This window comes from Argopecten irradians, chromosome 16, assembly GCF_041381155.1.
Source record: "Argopecten irradians isolate NY chromosome 16, Ai_NY, whole genome shotgun sequence".
In the NCBI taxonomy this organism is placed as follows: Eukaryota; Metazoa; Mollusca; class Bivalvia; order Pectinida; family Pectinidae; genus Argopecten; species Argopecten irradians.
Genome location: NC_091149.1, coordinates 4,805,196 through 4,829,656, shown reverse-complemented (window position 1 = coordinate 4,829,656; position 24,461 = coordinate 4,805,196). Strand labels below are relative to the sequence as shown.

General features: G+C 33.2%; 2 protein-coding genes across 3 annotated transcripts in view; both read right to left on the bottom strand.

Moving 5' to 3' along the window:
• The window catches only part of LOC138311067 (dentin sialophosphoprotein-like), an 86,244-nt gene extending 83,971 nt beyond the window's left edge, over positions 1–2,273 (bottom strand). The window contains exon 1 of the mRNA XM_069252497.1: positions 1,492–2,273. Within this exon, the coding sequence (XP_069108598.1) occupies positions 1,492–1,520 (29 nt within the window). The 5' untranslated portion in view covers positions 1,521–2,273. The remainder of the gene's footprint in view (positions 1–1,491) is intronic.
• A 7,232-nt stretch (positions 2,274–9,505) lies between these two features.
• LOC138310631 (cyclin-Y-like protein 1) lies at positions 9,506–24,450 on the bottom strand. 2 transcript variants are annotated; one of them, XM_069251912.1, is made up of 8 exons: positions 23,879–24,450; positions 22,095–22,214; positions 20,576–20,628; positions 19,986–20,174; positions 19,212–19,331; positions 17,797–17,963; positions 17,080–17,242; positions 9,506–16,393 (listed from the first exon to the last, which is right to left on the bottom strand). In XM_069251912.1, the coding sequence occupies exons 1-8, from the start codon at positions 24,054–24,056 to the stop codon at positions 16,277–16,279; spliced, it is 1,107 nt and encodes a 368-aa protein (XP_069108013.1). In that variant the 5' UTR covers positions 24,057–24,450; the 3' UTR covers positions 9,506–16,276. The 2 variants fall into 2 exon arrangements, with proteins under 2 accessions (XP_069108013.1, XP_069108014.1); XM_069251913.1 differs by having other exon boundaries at positions 22,137–22,214.
• Between the last annotated feature and the right edge of the window lie 11 nt (positions 24,451–24,461).

Genomic DNA, 24,461 nt, shown 5'->3' with positions numbered 1-24,461 from the left:
TAACAAACAAGTCATTTCAACCACTAGTTCCCAATTAATTTTTATAATCAAATTACAACCCTTTAATTGCGACTCCTTGGCCCCCACCTTCACAAACCCTTCTAAACCATTTTGATCAATTTCATAAAATAACCCTATATATTTAAACCGTAAGTCCTTTTTTTTCTTGTGAAAGACAGGCTGTATACAAACTCACTCTGAAAGAATTTGCATGGAGACCTGAAATTTATTAATGGAATACCTTAAATTTAAACAACCTAATATCTTGAAATCTCCACATAATGGCATGTATTCTGACTGTATATATCACATACATCAGATGTCACTTCCTAAATATATGTAATAGCTCATGAGCGTGACGTACAAAATACCTTTTATGTATAGCTAACTGGCAAACTGGTATATAACAGGAAATGCAGTCATGGGGAAAATATAATTATATATACAACGTTTATACAGGTGTTCATGTATGAACCTCTAATTTCAAGAAAATTTTCATTAAAAAAAACACGCAAAACAATCACATATATAAGTATTGTAGTCACGTTATGTCTCGAACACAAGTCTTTCAGCTTTATCTTATTTTACAAGCATAAGGGCTTATACATGTACATGTAATTTTTATATATTTTTTTTACATTGTCTCATTATACATGACAATTTGTATTTCTAAAAATATGAATATATGTATTTCGTGTACCACATGAATTTTACTTGTTTTGCATTATCTAGCGGTGGTAGTCTCACTTTGTTCTAAAATTTTGACAATTAACGTCAACGCTATCCACATGAACTGTCAACAGTTACAGTTACTTTGTTGTCCTCATTAAAAAAAAATTTAAAGTGAATTATGTAAAGTACCTGTAGACTTATACTGTCACTTATGAGCTTGCATTCATGGCTAATGAGAAACTCAGAAAGTGCCATCAATATCTAAAGTTCCTTTGACACTGAGATATGCACATGCATGTACATTAACATTAATTAGCAATAATTAGTAAATATCATTAAAGCTTAAACTAATTAAACTTTTTTTTAATTAAAATGCTTTAGATACACAAGATTGTAGTGATCTAGCTAATATATATGTCTGAAGAACTCTGAATGATCTAATAAATAAAAAACAAACTAGTTCTACTTATAGAATTTTCAAATTACATATATATAAACGGCTATCAATTATATAGTATAATGGATTTTGTTTAATGTATCACATTTCTAAAGCTTCATTCACCTTAATCATAAATGAGACGATTTGAAGCTGAACTATGTGGAAAACGTAGTTTTATTTTTGAGATGACATATGTTTAGTTTCTGCAGTTAATCTCTTAGCTTGTTTTATTTTTTCATTTATGAATTTAAACTAGAACGAGAGTAAAGATAAAGTTAAATATCTAGTTGACAATCAAAGCCCCCAAAAAAACATTAATCAAATATATATATATTAAAACCTTCACATATTGATATAAACAAAATAATACCGGTACTCACTGTTTCTGTAGTGTTGAGGTAGTATCCATTGTAATAATCAGCGATGGTATATCCACATGATCATAATTAAAGAATTTCACACCAGTTGTACATTCACCATTTAATCCATCTCTGCCATTTCACCTCTATGACTTCGCCAATAACTTCCAAATTTACAGGTGAACACAAACAGTTAAAATCCACTTGAACTCCTGAAGAGAGAAAGCATAAATCCTCAGTCGTGGTGTGAACATGAGTGTATATAGGTCTATCTCAGGAGAGCGGCCGATCTTTGTTGATCTTTTTAAAGCTGTACGCACACAACACTCCAGGAAAAAATCCTGAGACACAATGCTGTTTTGCTATAGCCTAGATCTGTCCTCTATGCTATCCAAAGACTTTATGTCCACTTGTAAGTTTGCTATGAAGATTTTTTTTGAAGCTGTATGCACACAAGACTCTAGGAAAAAATCCTGAGACACTGTTTTGCTATAGCATAGATCTGTCCTTGATGATACCCATTGCCTCTATGTCCACTTGTAAGTTTTAACTATGAAGCATTGTGCCTCTCCGATGATAGACCACACTTGTCTTGTGCCAATGAACGAACAGCTAGCCACTTTGATAATTATTCTAATATAAAACTCCGGACAATGGACTCAAACGTCTGTAGCGGCTGATCCCTTTAAGGTTTTTGTGTGACATTAATTCGTTGATCACAAGGGGCCGAGATTTAATTCTGTGTCATATTCTATAAAACAAACGTCTGTGTTCCCTTTAAAGGTTGCTTAACCTTTGAGACTGTGTACAGGTAAGATCTGATTAACTATAGACAGACAGGTGTAAACAAACCAGGTAAGACCCTCTACACAGGTAATTAATACTAATACATCAGTAGTTATCTCCCCTCTTTTTATGGTTTGAGTGAAGATTTTGTGTGAGGTAAATGTTATCAAATTTCGATTGAATCAAATAAAATATTGCAACAAGTATGCATTTTTATGCAGCAATAAGTTTTACACGAAACAATATATGATAACTAAGTTTTACTTAATGGTTTGGACAAAACTATATAGTTTTTGTTGCCAAATTTTTTGAAAGTACCCGATTTCTCTTTTTTTTATCTACATCTTTTGACTTCATATTTTTCCATGAAGAACACAGATTCAATACATTATCAAACTGTATTTTTCAGTATTTAATTAAAAGTTGAAAATGATTTATCCAAAATAACTCAAAAAGTTTGTTTCTTTCAGTGGATTAAATTTTCAATGCCAACATACCAGCAATCATGGATCTGTTGAGTACAATTATCAATTTTCAAAGTTCAGAGTGAATTGCTATCACATACTATGTCAAATTCTTTTGATCAAGGACTAAGTTATGAACGGTCAACTGTCTCACTAAGTTATGAACGGTCAACTGTCTCATTTACCAAATACCTTAAGGGAGCATGTTGAATAAAATCTATCACCATTTTCTGATATTTACCACAGTCACCCAGTGTAATCAATGAATGATGCCAATAGAGTCAAGCTGAAGAGGACCTTTATCTCTCCCCTGATAAGAGGGTTAAGTGCATCATTCCTACCTGAGGCACATAATTTAGATGTCCAGGTAGGACATCTCTGATAGAGTACATCCAGTAGTGGTCAAATATTGACCATTAGGGCTAGTGTCATATTAATTACATATTCAACCAATTTTTTCTGAATTTAAACACATCATTGCACTTTATATCATAATTAAACAATGGACAGTCTGATTTAACTAAAATATCAACTTGTACTGTATCTCTTTGCTTTGCAGATCAATATCATTTTTAAAAACAATACTTAATGACGTGTTCACAAATTGAAAGTGTTACTGTAATTAAATAGATGTCATATCTGAAACTCTTAAAGGTAGGTTTCGCCCAACCAAATAAATATTTTTTTGTGAAATGCGATAAGCGGAAGAAAAGATGAAAAAACATATTAAAATATCTCAATTTAATTTCTTTATGTGTTTGAGATTGAACAAATGTGTCTTGAATACAAAATTGAAGGAAATCCTTGATTTATTACGGTGTCCGTCAGACAAAATAATATGCAAATGAAGCTGCGATGGATTGCGTTGTCGAAGTTTGGCGCATGCGCATTGTCACGCACTAAAAGTAAACAAAATGGCTGAAATGGATGGATGAAAAAAATATATCTGAATCGGCATCAAAGTGGAGGAAATTATAATGGATTCGGTAGCACCTTAGGATATCTATAGGGAATTAAATTCAGATATGGCATGTAGCAATAGAAGAAACAGAAGCCACATCTCAAGCGGAACTTGCCGGGATCTGTTGGAACTCGTGTAACGGCATTGCACGTGGTGAGTTAAATTTCAACACATATGCCAACGCACAAACAGCCGCAGACTAACTACATGTATATTTGGTGTACAAAGTTAGCGAGCGTATGTAAGTAACATGAAGTGTTTTAGATTATATGATATGTATAAACAGTCCCTCGCACTTCGATTTTTTGTTGTTGTTTTTTAACTAAACATGCCGTGGCAAGACTGTCACTTCTATCTGACATTTTGTTGCACGCTTCCGTTTGTTGCTGCGGCCTCGTTTTGGAAAAAATATGTCATGTTCTATGTAAAGCTTGACTTCGCTCTATTTTTAGAGGAGTATTTTCCTGGTCAAGCTAGGCAACTGACCACCCATATTGTTCGCTGTATGCATTGAAAATGATCTGAAGATTATATCTATGTATAGGATAAATTTCAATTTCGTAGTCTTTATATTTCATTGGGCGAAACCTACCTTTAATTGTTACAAGAGAGATTTACTCTTTGTTCAAAGATTTTGAGCATTGGACTATCGAATTTTCTTATGATCTTGCTATAGACATTAAGTTAAAGTGAATAGTCGGGCAAAGAAAAACCAGTCTAAATGCGTTCATTTGCCTTCCAAAAGTACTCACATATTAATACGACGGTCAAGATCTGCTTAGTTTCCCAGTTCTGACCATTAAAGTAAAGAAAAGTTGAAAGCATTGAAAGCGAGGCTGTGTGGAAATGTAACCACGGACATAGTGAGCCGGGAGGAGAATTCCCATACTTTAAATTAATTTCTTCGTACGCAGACAGATTTTGGCGAGAGATTTTATTTTTCCGTTTCATAAGAAATTATACTGAATACATTCGCACCATTTTTACCGACTTTAGCCCTCCTTGCCCGACTGTTCACTTTAAGGGACACATAGCCTTCGGATTATTGACGACTAACCACAGGAGTTTGACGTTCTATCAATAATATTCTGTATTGTATACATAAATAAAAAATACTCCTATACACTATTTTAAAACACCAGGAATAAAATGCATCGCTGGCCAAAATTTTCACCACCTTCTCCTGTGGACTAACCTACAAGGCATCGAGTTTGATTATGGACTTTTGAGAAATAAAAGATGACTGATTGATAATTGCTAGCGTCCAACTTGAACTTGTAAATAAATCAGAAAATGCTTAACAACGATGGGAAAAAATAACTACCTAAAATGATAATGCTGTTCGTACAATAAGTAAACTAGGAAAGATCACCTGCAACGCAAAGATGAAGATGAAATCCCAATAAAACTTCCGGAGATTTATTTTCCTCTAAAATAAAAGAGTTCTGATTCTGAAAGCGGGAAATTCAAAATGGTTACACGTGCACAAAAGCAAAAACTATGCCCAGTTTACGAACATTCAATAACTTAATTACCTTAATTACAGTACATGTTGGTTAAAAAATAATACACACGTCTGTTTTACGCTATTTCAATTAGACCCTTTTATTCTGCTTTTAAACTTATTTTTTTTTCTGTAAAGGGAATGACCCGTATATGTCAAGAGTTAAGTTATCTCCCCTAGACCGTTCAATATGTAATATTCTTGCACCACATGTACAATATATAAACTTACATTTAATCATATATTATTTAATTCACTTGAATAATTTTGATATTGTTTTGAAAAAAAATCTAAAAACAGTTAAAAGGCCCACTACCTTTCCGGAGCAAAATATAAAGATTTCTTAAAAACATTAATAACGTCAGAAAATATGTACCGATGGCCTAAGAAGAGGTTGCAACACCAAAGATATGCAAGATTTACCGCGTAATATATGAAAACAGTGGAAAGTCATTTCACTGTTTTGCCGTCTGGCGCAGTGATAGTCAACTACCGCGTGGTATTTAGGACGACGGCGGGAATCATAAGACGACCCGCGTTATGAAATTAACATTTTATTTATTTTGATTAAATTGTTCAGAAGGTGATGATATATGTATTATTAACGGTAAGTTAATAACTTTTGCGACTCTACAAAATTATCGATCTCGTTTTACATTCCCATTTTAAAAATAAAAAGCCGTTTCGGAAAGGTAGTGGGCCTTTAATTGCAACGAAAGTTCCAAGGAAGTTGGTTTCAGCATCGAATTTTAAAATCCATGCTGGAGTTCAAGAACAGAATCAATAAGCCTTGAAGACAGCGAGACTAACACTCTTTGACCGTGCTAACACATTATCACAATGCTTCCCTATAACACGATTACGGAAATACCGCTGCTCATCTGTATCTAATACGTCCATCTTAATGTACGCCTACATTACGTCTCCATTACACATAAACACAGATTTAGGTTACCATAGTTACGGATTGAGTCAGATTTAGGTAACTAGGTCCTCATTGTTTGATCACATAGGGCCAATGATAGGGGCGGTGAGTCAACATCACGAAAAAGACAAATAAAAAACAGTTTGTTGTATTGTATGTTTTACAAGTGCTTTGATTTTTTATTACCAGTTGAAGAAAGAAGAAAGACCAAACGACGATAGTTTTTTTTTGTCATGACCTGTTTTAGACACAATGTCATTCTATTAGTGTTTTGAATATAAGGAAGGGCACTTATAATCCCTAAAACGGATCATTAGTGTAACCAAGGCAACTCTTATTAGATTACAAACTTAAAGATGCTCCACCGCTGACAAATGGTATTTTTTCACTTATCAAAAACAGGAGCAGACGTTTTAGTATTTTTCTTCAGTTACAAAAGTTACTTACTTTACACCATTACCAACATTGAAAAGTTTGAGCTTCTAATTTTACTTCAAGTTAAAAATATGAAAAATAATTTATTGCATCCCGAAAAAATTATGTTGCACTATATCCTATATGGAATGAAGTACTGATTGCGCATGCACCAACGGCAAAATGAAGTATTTTATATGATTTTTTGTGTTAATTAGACATATATACACATGATCAAACACCAATGATTGTTCAAGTAATGAATATCATTTATGCTCTGTCGGCGGTGGAGCATCTTTAAAGAAACAGGAGCAGACGAATTAGTATTTTTCTTCAGTTATAAAACACCATTGAAAAGTTTGAGCTTTTTATTTTACTTCAAAATAAAAATATAATTTTTGCATTCCGAATAACAATCCATTGCACAGTACTATGTCCTATATGGAATGAAGTACTGATTGCGCATGTATATAAAGCTAAATAAATTATCTTGTATTATTTTTTGTGTTTATTAGACATATACATAAATATACACGATCAAACGCACCCATTATTGTTCAAATAATGGGTATCATTTATACTGTTGGCGGTATAGCATCTTAAACAAAAAATTATAAAAATAAGATTCCACTACGATCAATGTTTTTATTTTTTTTATTTTAGCAGATGACATCCATACATGAACCAGTAACCCCGACTGCTAGGTGGCATGTTTATACCATGTACGTTAAAAAATATCTGCAGTAATTACACGAAGTTTGTAGATACAAATGTAGAAGAACAGGGAAAATACACAATCCTGTCGAGTGCCCCGACCAGGAATCGAACCCGGGTCTCCGGCGTGGAAATCTACGGCTCTACCGTCTGAGCCAAAGAAGCATGCTCCGTCAGCTGAGTGACAGAGACCGTATTTAACACTATGTACAAGTCACACCGACCCGCTCCTTTTACACAAGCTTAGATTTAAAATCACAGGAGAAGCACTCTTACTATTTGATGAAATAAAAATACCAAAAGAAATTGTCCCCTGTTCCCAAACAATGATCACAGGGACCTGGCATGAATTTCTTACCAACAGTATGTATTATAATACACATATATACACTGTTGGTTAGAAATTCGTGGCAGGTCCCTGTGACAAGGATGCACAAAAGCTTTAGACACGATTCCCCTTCCCGATTTTTTTTTCTGAGTTAATGACACGTGTCTGTAAAGATGTTACGGGGAAAACGCCGGAAGTGATGATGATATCCGAATCTGGAGAACTGAAGTCATTTCACACTTCAATAACAAGACCGCTAAAAAAAGCTGTACTATCATCATTTTATATCAAATTTCATTTTAAAAGCCGAGCGCATTAAAGGGAAAATTGTGTCAAGGATACATCGTCTTACCACAGGAGTTTGACGTTCTGTCAATAATATATAGTAAAAATATATATAAAAATACCCCTATATACTATATAAAAACACCATCGGCGCGGTGACACATGCAGACATTGCCCAGAACAAATTTTACAGAACTTTTACCGAAGGTGGTGAAAATTTTGGCCAGCGATGCATTTCATTCCTGGTGTTTTTATATAGTATATAGGGGTATTTTTATATATATGTACTCTGGATATATAATGACAAACGACATTTTTTATATCGTGTAGTCTGCAAAGTAAAGTTTAGGTCGGACCAAGATGACTATGCTGTTTTGCATTGACGCCCAGAGATGCGACAGATCTAGAATTGCATTCAAACTAAGGGGAGACAATCTAGTATTAAAATTGTTAAGGTCTGGTGGCCAGTCTTCTAGTGAAGTAGTGGTAAAAATTATGCGTTAACGGCAGATAATTTAGATTTTATTCTGTCTAAATCTCTGATTTTAACGGGTACTGTACATGTATGTATACCTTCATTTGTTTCTGTGCCCAGTCACAGGAATCTCATCCTCAATACTCCAGGCAGCTCAGAGGGAAAAATCTGAACCAATCACAGTCCTGCAAAATTTCCATTAAAGACTACAGAGAGAGCGATGTCCAACTCCAAAGCCACACAGTGTGACTCTTTTCATGTGCATCAAAGGACTACCGTAGATTACCTGTTATGTTGCCTTCAAGTTTTTAATGAGATAGTCCAGGGATGTAATGTAAGTGATCAGAACCCCTGGGGTATCAAGGATGCAGAATCTGAGAAGTACTATTATATATCGGGACGGACCATCTGGAGTATCCATATACATCATTTTAGATGTGTTAGGGGCCTAGAACGAAAAATTGTATGAATTATTTTGTATAGGTGTATAAGAAGAGACAGTATATTATGAAGAGAACTTGTACGATTCTTCACGATTTTCTATCTAAACCCCTAAAATGTCCTATAGGATCTATTGACATTATAGAATGTGTCAAATACTGCCTGTAACTTAATTATTCTCATATCCCAATATTCCTTTTTCATATAATTACTATATGTATTGGTACAAGTCAGTAAGAGTTACTTCCCTTCCCTATAAATGTCTCAATATCTAGCATGTTGACATCGGAATATGCCTTTGTTCATATTTTTATTTTAATAATTGACAATTTTCTGGCAGATAGGCTGTTTGAAAGACGGATGGATCATAGATCCATAGAATTATCTTACTAAAAGTCGAATTATTATCACAGATATATTTTTGTAATTTCTATCAAGTCACAGCAATTTGATCCTAAAATACATGGGAAATTAAAGATATTCTGAAAAGTCATAAAATCATGATTCCTTCAATTTCTTTTTCCACTTTGAAAATACAGTCATGAGACATAAGTATTCGTCAATGTCATTTTTTCTCTATATATTCTATGTATTTTCACTTTTATTCTTTGAATTTTCCTGATTGCATTTATTGATAGATTTTGCACAAATTTATTTAGATCAGGGGCGAATACTTATGTCCCATGACTGTTAATCCCTCAAAATCAATACCTACAGAACAAAAGAGAAAACTCGTGATTTGTGGATATTTTGTATTTTTCCAGCTCATACATTTTGACTTGAGAGCATTTCAATTCAATAATGACAATGTAAATTACACCTTTGTTTCAACATCAGACAGATATGCATAAGGTGAGCTGCTACTGACCTATGTATAAAAGCCTATACGATGGTCTCGAGATACCAAAACGACGTGAGTCAAGTACGATTTTGGTCTATTAGTCTCAACCTCTGGTAATCAGAACGTCATATTTGACATGATTTTGTTACTACACAATCACAGGGAAATAACACTTATACGTCGGTTTTGATATTCCAAAACAACGTGGGTAAAGTACAATTTACCGTCGATAAGTCCCACCTTCCGGTGATTTCGACACCATTTTTTACATGAATTTGGATGTCATAATCACCAGAATGTGGGACTAATCGACAGTAAATTGTACTTTACCTAATTCATTTTAGGATCTCAAAAAACCTGTAGAAGTCCTATCTTCCAGTGATTGTGACATCACCAAATCATGTCGCATATGACATCCAAATTACTGGAAGGTGAGACTCATTGACCGTATTTTATTTTCCATCCACATGGTTTTAATATCTCGAAACCCTCATATTACTAATAATTTAAAACTAATCTTGCATACAATCATATGACAACTTACACACAAGGCTCCTTTACCACTTTGGTCCATAATTTACGTTAGGTCCAAATTGCACGCGTCCAGAACAACTAATTCTACACGTATGCAAGAATACACGTCTGAAAAGCTACTGAGGCAGTTTAAACATACATGTATTTATAGATAAGAACATCCTCGATACTCCAGGGGTTACTATCATTGACGCTATATCCACCCCTGGACTATCTCATTGATGAGATAAGACATACAAAGATGAGAATGTGTGAATTCACACATGGTTGTGCATTATGTTATTTTACATATTTACACATGATTCAATCAATCATTTAACATTAATTAAATTCAAAATACTCGGTTCATCCCTGAAATTCTAAAATGGACTCTTCCAGAGTTTGAACTAGAATAGTTCATGAGACTTCAGGGGTGAATAATTTGAGATAATAACAACATACCTAAACACATCAGATGCAGACCAGGAGTTTTTTGAAGCAACAAAACATTTTAGAAAATGAAAATTTAGGCTCTAATTCTGTATTTGTATATCAAAGAGTTGTCTGCCCTTGTGGGGATATATTAATTGTCTTTGTGATTGCAATGTCATACTATGCACAGAGATGCTTTTTTTTTTTTGCTCACAAAATCAAATAATCTTTACCTACTTCCACAAAGGCAGATAACTCTAATATGCAAAGACAGAATATATTCTGTTTAAAGTAAGATGTTTTGAAAAATATGATATCACATGTTTTAAATGTAACAGAAAATATTGAAGTCTATGTCAAATATAACTTTAACGATACTAAAATTCTAAAAGTTCACATTCAAAATTTGACATTACAAATGTTTGGTAATGGCCGATTAAAGCTTAAAAAGTTTTCCAAACCTGGTACTTTCAATTATTTCAGTTTTGAAAATTACACTGGAATTTTTAAATGTTGTCAAAATTTCTGTGTGAAAATTTCATCTGATTTCAAAACCTGTAAACCAACTTAATTATGTCTGCGGTTAAATATCGTTTTATTCACGGATGGTGAAAAATAGCGAAAATTAATTGCCGCAAAAATAACAGTTTACAGTATCCATATTTTTTTTAAAACAACAGTGAATTAGATTGTACCTAGGGACTGTAGCATCCTATATTTGCTGTTTTAACATATACAGCAGCACAACCGTTCATTTGAATAAAATCATCACAATTTTACGACTAGAAATAAGAAATATAATATTCGGCATGCAGCTTGGTATACCAGTTATAAGATAATGTATTATAAGTTATATTAACTAAATGAGCATGCACAATTCTAATATAATTCACTTACAAAGACCTAGCATCATTGGATTAACTCATTCACCCCTAAAAATTCATAATGGACCATTCCAGTCCTTGAATCGGAAGAGTTCAAATGTGTCTTTAGGGGTGAATTTGTTAAACATGTCAACCTTTCCCTAATCATAACTCCAGTTGGCTAGGCATAAGGCCATACCTACATTTATTCTATCTGAATGGTTCAGACAATATGATCTGCTAATTATTATATGAACTTTAGCAGATCTTTCTCCAACACAATATTAAGAATGTCGGAGCCCTTCAGACATACATTTCTTATACACTGTATGCTAAACAAGAGATTCCAATTCTTCACATTTGAAATTACAAATTGCTTTGCAGAATTTTTTATATGAATAATTCATTTTAATGGAAGCAAGTCAGATGAACATTTAATAAAGTCAGATTAGAACATAATGCCTATTGTTAATGCAAAATCCAGATCTTTTGGAGAAATATATTTACAGTCAAATATTTAATTTTTATTTATGAAATTTACAGACCTTATCGTTAAAGGATACAATCCAAAAACTGAAATTCAAGATTGTGGTCATAAGTCCTCCCTTTACTTCTGGTGTATTTGAAAAAAAAGAAGACTTAGTATGATACTTTAGTACTTAAGACAAATCAGGTCATAAATCAAGTATGCCTAATCAACAGCTCGAATATCAGAATCATCTCCCGGAATTGTGACCAATGCAGCATAATACATAGAAGCACCAAAAAGCATGCCTTGTTTACCGATATAAAATGTACATAAGACGCTGCAGGTCGTATGTAAACAAAATCAACTGACGACAGTGGTCCTTCATATTAATATACAGTTTTATATAACACATACAATGTAATATACATACAATGTAATATACAGTACATCACTACATATACAATGATGAAGGTGTAGTTCTTCCATCTTTTGGTTATGTAAAGTCATCTACTTCTCTCAGCTTATAGTGATTGTGAGCGATATCATAAAAAAGATCTGATCGAAAAGCATCCCATAATAGTCTTGTTCTCATCACTTATTGAGTTGCCCGATCAAAGTATTAATTTCATAATTTTAAGAATGAGTTTGGGGTGTAGACCAGGTGATCAGGGGAGAGAACTGATTACCAGGGGAGATAATACATGCTGTCAGAGGAGATAATGCCTGCTGTCAGGGGAGATAATACATGCTAACTAGGGGAGATAATACTTGCTGATCAGGTGAAAGAAGAAACCTGCTAACCAGGGGAATTAATGTATGCTTATTTTGGGAGATAATAACTGCTAGACAGGGGAAATAAGACATGCTATCAAGGGGAGATAATACCTGTTAACAAGATAGATAAAAAATGCTAACAAGGGTAGATAACTCTATATAACCAAAAGACTTGATATCACAATAAATATCTGACCCTGTCTGACAGGGAATTAAATTCAGCACTTAGACTAACCTGTGACTGAAATAAACATACAAGTATCTTGTACTGAGACTCTAAACTGAATTTAATATGTACACAGAGCTCAGACTGAATAAGACCATGATCTACAGGTGAAATAGACTGAAGTCATGATAGACATATGTGGCCGGGACTGAAACAATACACCACAGACTGAACTCAATAGACCTAGATGTACATACAATTACAAGAATTTCACAGCTTCATTAAAGTTGTTAAACTTTATAAAAGATAGCTTTTATGTAACTGACTATATTTAAAACCAAGTCCTATATCTTTGAGTGAAACTTATATCCATCGATATTTTTCTTATACATGGAGTTTCAAGGCAGACAGAATATATCCTAACCCTCCCTACCCCGCCCCTATCCCTCAAAAAAATAATAATAAAAAATCCCCTCCCCCTTCTTTCACTTTTTCATTTTGAAAATATAATCAAATCACCATACATAGTTAATACATTATACAGTAAATCAAATTATCATCACCAGTGAAAATTAACTGATGATAATGTGTTTACTCTCGTTTTATGCAAAAAACACTAAAAAAGATTAATAGAAAAATTACGTGAAAGGTCAAAATGTCTCAAATGACATTCAAATATTACAAATTACAAAAGGGACTTTGATATCTTACCGTTTCTTTCAAGAAAATGACAAAATTAAATATATTTATCAGAAAGAAGGCTGTCATAAACTCAATCATTGGCAAGAATTTAAAGCTTATACAAGACTCCCTTCGACACTGAACACAACAGCTACACAAGTAATTAAAATAATATCTGTGAAAATAAATATTAAGTACTTTTTTTAAGAAACATAATGTTGCATCAACACAAGGAAAAGATAATTTCAAACAGTGGTAAGACAATAAAATAAATGTGTTAAATAGGATAAAATTCCCTTAATTAGTCACTTAATTAATTATAACAAAATCAATTAAAACTAAAATGCTCAGGGAATATGATGCATACGATTTATGTACATGCAAGTTGTGTCAAATTCATAATTTTTTTTAGCATACAGAAATGTTTAACATTAGCTCAGTTTTAACTAAAAATTGTTTAACAAATTTAATGGCGAGATATGAATTATGAAATATTTGTTCTTTGTTTTGAAGATTTCATTGTGATCAGACTTGAAAATTTTACAACTAATTTTGAAATGTGGGGGTCTGTGAATTTGTACGAAGGGAGATAATCTGTTATATAAAAAAACAGGTATAAAACTATTGTTAAATAAATAAAAATCAGTAACACCGCCCTTTTTTGGTCAAAATTTTAAATCTGTGCTACAACCTATTACCTTAATACCTGGATCCTATATAAACAGTGAGTTACCTCCCTTGATAAATACACAACTGCAATTTAAAAACTCGAAACATACAGTTTAGACTGTTTTAATAGAAACTTTTCGAAACTTTTTGATTTTTTTTTTTTTTTTGAAAATTTGAAAATACTGTTAAACAATAAATTTTTGTGTTTGATTATTTTTTCTTTTCTTTACTTTGTGGAAAAACCGGGAAAATAATTTGATGCCAAATCTGGTTTACAGTATGCAGAGACCAGATATCTTGGGATACTTTGACTTTTTAAGCCTATCCACTGTTACATTAACACATGTAAGTGTACTTATAATTTTTTTTTATTCCCATGAAAATGAAGTATGATTAAAGATCATGGCTTGTATCTGCTAACTTTGTGATCACAAGTGACCATGAAAATATTACAACATTATGACACACAGGTAAATAACGATGCATATGTAAACATGATTATGATGAAATGAACATGATTTGTTATTCATATTTACACATCCTTACTACAAGACTGACATAAGAGACAGTTTTTCTAAACACCATATGTGTTTGAACAATGCTATACTGAGCTTTAATAATTATGCTTTAACTTTCTTGCAGACAATGACAAGTGTATTCTGCCTTTGTGTAGTACAAAGTTATCTGCCCTTGAGGGTAGATATTGATTTTCACATCATTTGTTTGCGAGCAAAATGTCATAATTTTCAGAGAAAATGATGTGGGTGTTGCTCACAAAATATTGACTTCATAATCAATAATATCTTGCAAGGGACATAACTCTGTAAAAAGCAAAGGCAGATCACACACTGTGTCACACAATACATTTTTGTAAAAATTTTCACTGTTTTTGTGGATATTCTGTAACCATAAATATAAACACAAATATATTTTCTTACTAAGCTGGCATTTTTGTGAGGAATATTTTTTTCTGATTTCAGGGGTCATAAAATAAAATCCACAAAAATTGTATTAGCTCTAATAGTTCAAAAACAATTTTTTTTTCCTTTTCTCCTTTTAAGTAAAAATCACCAAACGTTGACCTGCAACAAACAAATGGCCTCTATTGTAAGATTTCTATGTGATAACCACAAAAACATGAATTACATCAAATAATATCGAAACAGAAAGTTCACACGAAAATTTCATGTCTTACAGTATATTTGATTCAAAATCATAAATGGCTTACTGGCATAGCTCACACTAAAAGAGCAAAAAAGGCATTAATAATGTATACATAATGTTGTAAGATAAGCCATTTCTTTTAAATGTTCTCAATTGAAAAGATTTCAGAAATTTTCTAATTCAATTTTCACATTCATGTCCAATATAGGATACGTAAATTTGCCAAAAAACTCTTAAAAACGCTATGATTCATATGGCTCAACAAGCTTTTAAATATTTGTAGTGTTTTTGGATTTAGAGAATCTTTCCCTACCTTGTAGGTGTGACAACAAATCACAACCCAAGGCTTAGTTAAACGTTCATGATTTACCCCTCGGGTTGCTATTTAGTTATTACATTCATACTCAAGGTAGAATTTTTTTTTTCTTCCACACATAAAAATAGAGGATTGGATGGCAGTCTCAAAAGAAGTATTCTCACCGCAACATGAACATAGATCAGTCAACAGTGTGTCAATATTGATGATATTGACAATGAATGCCATACACTGCATGGATTCATCACATAATTGTTTTGCCTGAACTTCTGGTTCAAATGGTTAACCATGAAATGTCATACCCAAGGGATTGACATGAGACATATTTCATGGCTTTAACAGGTGAGAAATCAGTAAATGAGATACCTTAACTCACAAGAGAACCATACAAATTGATATTTATCAAAATATTTTTCTTGGTCTTGACAGAAAAAAATCTGTATAATATGTACTTCATCAGAAAATGAATCTTATCCAACAATTATTGATATGGATGAAGAAATAAAAAAGTGTTTGTTTAAAACAGAATAAATCTTTGAGATATGAGGTCCGAATCAACAGCATCCCCATACGGTGAACTTTAACCCTAACACTTTTCTGATGACCTTGACGCTGCTGGTGTCATGACAAAATGGCCACACTGAGTCTGGGATTCGTTGTCATGGCGTCAAGGCTGTTTGATCGAAGTAAGGTTGGTTTCTGCCAAAGGTTGGAAATTGTACCATCATTGGACATGGCCTGAAAAGCAAAACAAAAATCGTTAAGACATATCATTTAAACGTTTCATCTATTTCTGTGATTCTGTCAAACACCCTGCAGTATTTTCAATGGAATAATAGACAATCAAAATCAAGTTTATACACATAAATTACAGGTAATATACGATATTCTGTATTTGCACATAATAGAGTTATCTGTCTTTGCAGATATGTATTGATTGTGATGTCATGTGTTTTTGAGCGTAACGTCATTCTTTTCGAGAAAATGACAAAAATTGCTCTAAAAAACAATGACATCACAATCAATACCTACCCACAAGCTGCAAAGACAGAATACCCACAAGTTGTTAAAACATCACAGTGTCATAAAACATTTTTTAATTGATATCTGAAGCAACATGCATTTGCTCTATTCACAAAAGATGAACCTTATATTTATTTCCAGTAGCAAGCGCAAAATTTCTATAAGTACTAAAAGAGTTAATTTTAAACCATTTTAAATTTTTATAAACATTTTGGGGAGACATGTTCTGTATCAATATTATTGAACCCATAAGTCTAATACTTTTCCTTTACTACTAGACATAGGATCCTGTTGTAGCCTTAGCGAGATATATACATGAAATATGTTATTTCAGCTAAGTAGGGCTAAATGTACCAACAGCATTGATGCAAAACATGATTCCTAAAGATACTTTTACAAACCTCCAGTTTTTCTGCCCTTTCTTTACTGAGTGGCTCCAGTGGGAAGCTCAGCTCATTAGCGTCGGCCAAAGCTCTCAAATCGAAGTAGTATTTGGCATATACACTGGAGGGGACGTTGATGTTGAACTGTAGTAGCTCGAGAAACTGTCGCTCTAACTCATTCCTTCAACCAACAAAATCATACTAAATATGAAATATAAATTAATATGAATTTAAAAAGCAAAACAAAATGTCTGTCTTAACTGGGAAGACGTTTCCATAATTCTTGTATGCTCTTCTCTCCCTTACTACTAGTTCATAACAAGAATAAGATCTACATTCATTTTAATAAATTTGAAAGGTTTTCTGCAAATTGTAGACTTGTACAGTTACATTTCATTAATATTCCTTTATATTGAAGAAGTTTCAATAGGAAATCACTCAATAAATTAACACGGGAAAATCTGTGACAAATCTAACAGAATCTTTAACTTCGTATGAAATCTCCTATAGTGCCGAGCGTAAGGAATTTTACGATATGATACATATCGCGATATTGTGTTACATGATACGAAAGTTCAAGCAAGTGTTTATTTTGTATTTTGATATTACTGACAAGTTTAACATTGTATTTGATTAACTTGAGTTCATTTTATGACTGGAATATTTTCATTTAAAAGACTTTCAAAAATATAAACACAATACTACACAGAAGCTAACAATGCTTTTCATACTCACACATCCTCTACTGCTATATCCTTAAGGATTTGACAGTAGTCAACATTCCATACGGCTTGATCATCCCAAACTTTGGAGGACAACAGGATTGCTCCCAGCACAATCCTCTTCCAATTAGCCGGCATAATACCGATTTCAGCATAGTGGAGCAGACGTTCCAAATATACCTAGAACACATCAAAGAAATGTAGAAATTGATCCAAACACACACAGAATACTCTACCTATTTAAAAGACTCCCTTCTTGAGTTGGGAAAATATCCACAGGAAATTTAGAAATACTGCAAAATTTCTCTTTTCTGAAGAATCAAGAGGCCTTTAATCAGCCTCCAATGTATACAAAAGGTCACTGGCTACACTTTATTTTAGACCAAACAGTGCTCCAGATAATTATTTGAGCAATGGGTATTTGTGCAGTTTTGAAAGAGAGGGGTAAAACTTCCGACTTTTGTGCAAACCCAAAACTTAACAGAGATATTAAGTAAAAGTTATGTGGGTATAGTGTAAAGAAATCAATGATAAGATAGAAATTGTGCAAATATCTCTCTGAAACAAGAGCACAGTTGATGCAGACTCTTAAACATAACTGGAATAAATCTGAATTTTATTAAATTTCTTCTGATTTTATTTCTGGATATAAGCGCTCATACTAAACGGGTTGAGAATATCAAGTATTTTACGGGTAATTTGTACACGTTCATTCAAATTTTAGGGGTAATTAACAGGTTTTCAACGGGTATTTTACCTGTGTACACATTTTAACTGGAGCACTGACCAAAAATTGTCTGCGATTTCTCACAACTAATAGCATATCCATCAGCCATCCATACACAAATCTTTATCAAACATGTTTGTCATGACATTTCATTTTGTAACCATGATATTAAAATTGTATTTAATTTTGGTTAAAACTATAAACCGTCGAATAAAAGTCAACCTTCAAAATGCCTTCATCACATTTTCCAGCTAAATTAGACATCGGCTTTTAGATAAACAGTCAGAGTGCATGCATTTATAACTCATGCAAGCATTTGCACGACAACATCACAAGTTGTCTCCCCATCCTCGATACTCCAAGGGTTACTATCACTGATGTTACATCCTCCCCTGAAATACGTCATTGCAAAACTGAAGGCAACAGAAGACGCAGGTAATTTTGTCCTTTAATGTACATCAAAGAATCAAATACGGTACATTATGGTTGACTGTGTAACTTTGAAGTTGGGCGTCGCTCCCTCTGTAATCATCAAAAGCAGACTCTGCAGGCCTGTGTTTGGTCAGTTCTTTCTTCTGAACTGCCTCCAGTTTTACTAGGAGATAGTCCAGGGGTGGATATAACAACAGTGATAGTAACTCCTGGGGTATTGAGAATGGTTGTCTCCCTTACCATGAAACTACATTCTTAAATCAACTCACCAAGGTTACTATTGCACATTCAGCTGTCAACTGTGCAGCGCTGAAAAGGTTCCTGACAAATCGGTAGATAGATTTGTGCTCTGGGTCTCGAGAGTCGTAATCTTCAGGAACTATTTCCCTCTTCTGAAATATGACAAATACATTCATTATTCCTATTTTCTTCCAAGTTTTCCTTTTTTTTCCCCCATATAATTTGAGCACATATATGAACACATTGAAGCCCCCTAAACATTAAGTCCACAGGATAATAAAAACCTCAATGTATTTCAGTAGCTATACTGGAATACATAGTAAAAACATTGGTTTGAAAACCAACAAAAAATCAGAGACAGTTTGAAACTTCATATCAATTACTGTAGTGAAACTAAATGAGGGAAATTTATCAATTTTTGATTTTCTGAGATGACAGAAACTAATTGTCACAAAAAACTACATTTGAATTATGGAAATGTTGAAATCATAAGTTCCCTAAATTATCATATAACGTATCATGTTCCCTAAATTATCATATAACGTATCATATCCGATTCAATATTTCTGCTGGACAAATCTGCTGGAAAATTTTAACTATTTAGTCCTAAAATCAGAAAGTCAAATTTTAGAAAATCACAACATCATAATGTGGTTTCAAGAGTGCTGTATATATAATCTATTTCTCTTTTTTCTTCACTTCACAGTTGAAATTTTCACAACCATGGCAATGACCCGTGTAATTGCGAAAATATCATCCCGCAAAAATTAAGTGCCCATATGGTATGTTTAATTTTTACTTACTGACAAAGGGTGTAGTTTTTCATCAAAAATCTCAATGGTGCGATTACTTTCCCGGTTCTTTATATGAAAGTAAATAGCGTACGCCACGGCTTTGATTGTGTTCTTCAGATTAGGCTGGCTAACAGTGGAATCATCTATAAATATCGTTGAACAAGAGCTGAATTTTTTCAACGCCGTCGGTGGAGGTGCCTGGAATTTAATCACAGAAAAATAAATATATACATATGGATTAATTTTGTTTCACTAGTTAAACATCCTTGTAACAGCCATGGTAAATCAAGGGTGTACAATGTTTACAAGTGGAGGAAAGCTGAAGTACCCAAAAAAATAACATCAACTGTGGTCAATATCTCTGTAACTAGCTACTACTCAACATGAAATTTGAACCATGACCCAGAGGTGGAGGGCATATGATTGAATGTTGAGACATCTTAACTTAAAATTCTAAATTTCATCTATAATCCAATAAAAAATAGCAAAATTGTGAGATAAGAACTGAATTGAATCATTAAGTCACTAAATTGTTTCACCCCTAATTATAAAAAATATAGATATATTAGAGCTACAAGGTCTGGGGTGCATATCCTTACCTGAACTTGTAAGATTCTATTGTCATATTGACTCCTCCTTCTGTTTTTGTTGTCTGTAATAAATATAAATATATAATAAGAACTAATAGCAGTAGTACGTTCTGATGTATCTCGGACATTTTTTTCTTATAATTTGAATGATTCCTAGCTATATATAGTGTGAACTTACGTTCTGATGTATCTCGGACATTTTTTTCTAATAATTTGAATGATTCCTTGCTATAGTATGAACTATATCAACACTATTTTCAAGATGAAGAACATCAGATTACCCATTTTCAAAAGAAATTAGTTGCTTTATATAAACAAAAATAAATATGTCTTTATAAGTTGAATACAAAAATTGCATACAATGAGAAAATGATCTAAAATCAAACACTATTATCATTAATGAATATACCAGAGTATACTATCAAATAAGTTTCGTCAGTTTTAAATAAAGTATAAAAATTAAAATACTCAACAAAACGGGGTTATTTAATTTCTAAAGGTGAACTTAAAACATTCCAGGGTGCCGATTCGTAACAGATTAATCATATGTATACATAATGTGAAGGTTATATTTATATATAATTTATAACTATAGATATGTGAAGGGGGTAGTCCATCAATACACAATCTAAAGTTATCTCCCTTTCGGTATCAATTGTGACGTCATTATTTTGTGAGCTGAATTTACATCATTGAAAAACATGATGTTATGCTCATGTACCACATGACATCACATTCGATACCTCACCACAAGGGCAGATAACTCTTTAATATGCAGATGGAAGACCGAATGATACATCTGATCATAACATACATAATTTGTAACATGGTATAAATAATAAGGTCTGTGAAGGGATTATATGAAATGCTATATATATGAGTTAAATGTGGTAAATTTATTTCTATTAAAATGCTACCCTTTTAAATATTTTCTGGAGTATTTTGTAATCATGCAGTATAATGATACAAATGACAATATATCCATTGTGTTAGGGATGGGATGATTTATAGACTGTAACATGGGATATCTTTTTATCAAATTTTTAAATAACTAACAAACTTTGTAGACTATTATGCTGCTTTTTCATTCATTCAATCTGAAAGTGACATCTAAAGGCTGATGATTTTTTGCATCAGTTTAACTTGTTTTCCATATTTACCATTCAAATATATTTCCTCCCCCCCCTAATCTTCTTTATGTACAATGAAGTACCATATTAAATTCATATCTTTGAATAATAAATTTCCATAATCCCCTGTCTTATATTGTTGGCAATTTTGTCTAACAACATTTCAATTTCATGTTATTTCTTCAATGAGATTAAAAATCATTTTTTCCCTTTTTAATTTTTTTTTCACAACTCTCAGCAAATAATACTGGAAAACGAATATTAGCAATGCCCTTTAAAAATTATTCGTTTAGACTACATATAACATTCTATATACATGGAATCCTTTGTCAAATTCCACATGCTATTTAAGGAGCATTCCCGGATAGCCCGTGCTTAAGAACAAATTTATTTTATACCAGCATGTCGGCTCCGGACATCTGCCCTGCGGCGAGACTTACTTCTATTTATTTCACTCTGCGACCGTGATGAAAATATTGGTTTTGCCAGCGGATGTATAGAAGGATCACCAACATTGTCTGAAATAAAGAATATCATTCATGTATTTGAAACAGTTATAAGATTACATCAAAGGGATGGAAGCATGTTTTGATGTTTTAAATCAACTTATAGTCAAAATTGTATGATGTACTGTTGATTAGTCTCAACTTTCTATTTTGATATCAAATTTTGGGGTGATTTTTGCGATGTCATAATGTACTGGAATTTTGGACTTATCATCAATGGTATCTACATATACGTAATACATTGTTTAAGAATTTCAAAACCCTCCTAGTATAGCGACAAGACTGAAATCTTATTGCAAATGTAAGGTACAAGCTAGAATAGATGCAGATTAACTACTGTACCTCCCCCAGTTTGGACGATGTTTATATATAGCCACCAACTAGCTAGCTAACTCAAAATTTCAAGTGAAGATCAAAATCAATGATATTTTGACGATTCAATTACTTTAATGTGACTACCTGGTATTCCATTTTTGCATATATCATCTACCTTGCGGGTAGATATATCCATCCTTATGTCATTATTTTGTGAGCTCAATTCACCTCATTTTTCTACGAAAAGTATGGCGTTTATACGCTTGCAAACACCTGATTTCATAATCAGTGCCTTCCCATAATCAGTGCCTTCCCCCAATTGCAGATAACATGCACATTCAGATACCGCGAAATTTTAAAAAATGGCTGGTCAATCGGACCGGCAAGGACTGTGAGTAAGCCGGACCAAACAAGATTTTGCTGGAGCAAACGTGTACATTAACGTGAATTTTTGGAGTAAATATAACTTCCTGCTATTAGTATCCAGGTAACTTTTTTGCCAGGTTCAGCACCTGCGTAATAATTCAGAGACGCCATTTCTACCGACTTTCAGTACTCAATAATTAACAGACGGTCGGTCCAAACCGGATTTCAAAATAGGCGGTCCGAGTCAAATTTTGTCTGACATGTCCGTCGGACTGGCAAATTTCGTGATGTCTGCACATGCGCATTATGAGAATTTCAACTGGGGTGAAAAGCTTCATAGTGGAACACAATTTAATTACTAAAGTGTTTTACATTAGACATGTTATCAATGTTCTGCCAGTTATGCAGTTTTAAATTCAATCAAATACACCTTGACTTTGGACCTTGATCCAAATGTCCAAATTTTGCAATGATATTTCAATTATGACCGCGTACTCACAGGGACGCAGATGATGATGATGATTTAAGTAACTTGGGGTTTTGGGCTAATACATCGCGAGCGCTTCTAGTGTTTGTGCACCGACCGCAACTTATTTTCTTTTGATATCCGTCTGCGCAACTTTGATATAGCTTGCGAATGTGAGGGTTGCCTTCTTTCTTTCTGAAGCGGGCATGCAGTCATTAAATAAAATTGTATTTTATTTTAAAGAAAATTTTTGACATTTCTTCTTAATCTTCTGTCCTTAAAGCAAGGATTAACTGTCATACAATTTGTACAATAGGTACGTGTCTCACAATACAGGACTTACATATATGCATGTACATAAATAGACACACCCACTTGTAAGTTAACCCGCTTTGGGAAATGGTACCTGCTTCCAATCCCAATTCATTACCAGACATTAAAATTTTCAAAAAAATATTCCAATTAAAAGTATGTTTTTAAATATATATAAATATATATATATATAAAGTGGGTGTGGCCCAATATTAACCTTCTGGAAGGATCTCTCTGTCACTGATGTGAGGTACCCCATGAAGAGAAGACAAGCTTTGATTCTTTGGTTCCATCCCCACCTCCTCGCTCCGAGGTTGGGCGGCTGGGCGGTATGCATCTTCGGGTTTTCTTGACTTTGGGCTGTAGATACAGCTGCAAGAGTTTTTGTTACCCATGTTGAACTTTCAACGAGGTAAAATACTCCTGAATGTCTCAAATTATTAACATCACACACCTCAGATTCAGATCATCGTCAAATATAGCAATTATTAAAACATCTGAAAGTAATCAACAACCAAAATCATCTCATTCAGATCAAATTATTTCGATGTCAATGTAAAAAGTCTGAACCCGTGCGATGCTGCAGTATCTCGTTATCACAAAGAAAAGTTGACCTTTTAAGAAATCAAATGAGTCACTATCGGGCTCAACAAGCACGTCTTCATCTTCTTTCTCACTTATGGCATGTTGTTGTGCATAAATTGACGCAAATGTTGTAAATATTCCATGAATATTAGCTCTGTATCACTTTCATCAATACCGACAATCGGCAGTCGGTCTTCTCAGTATCCGAAGTTAAT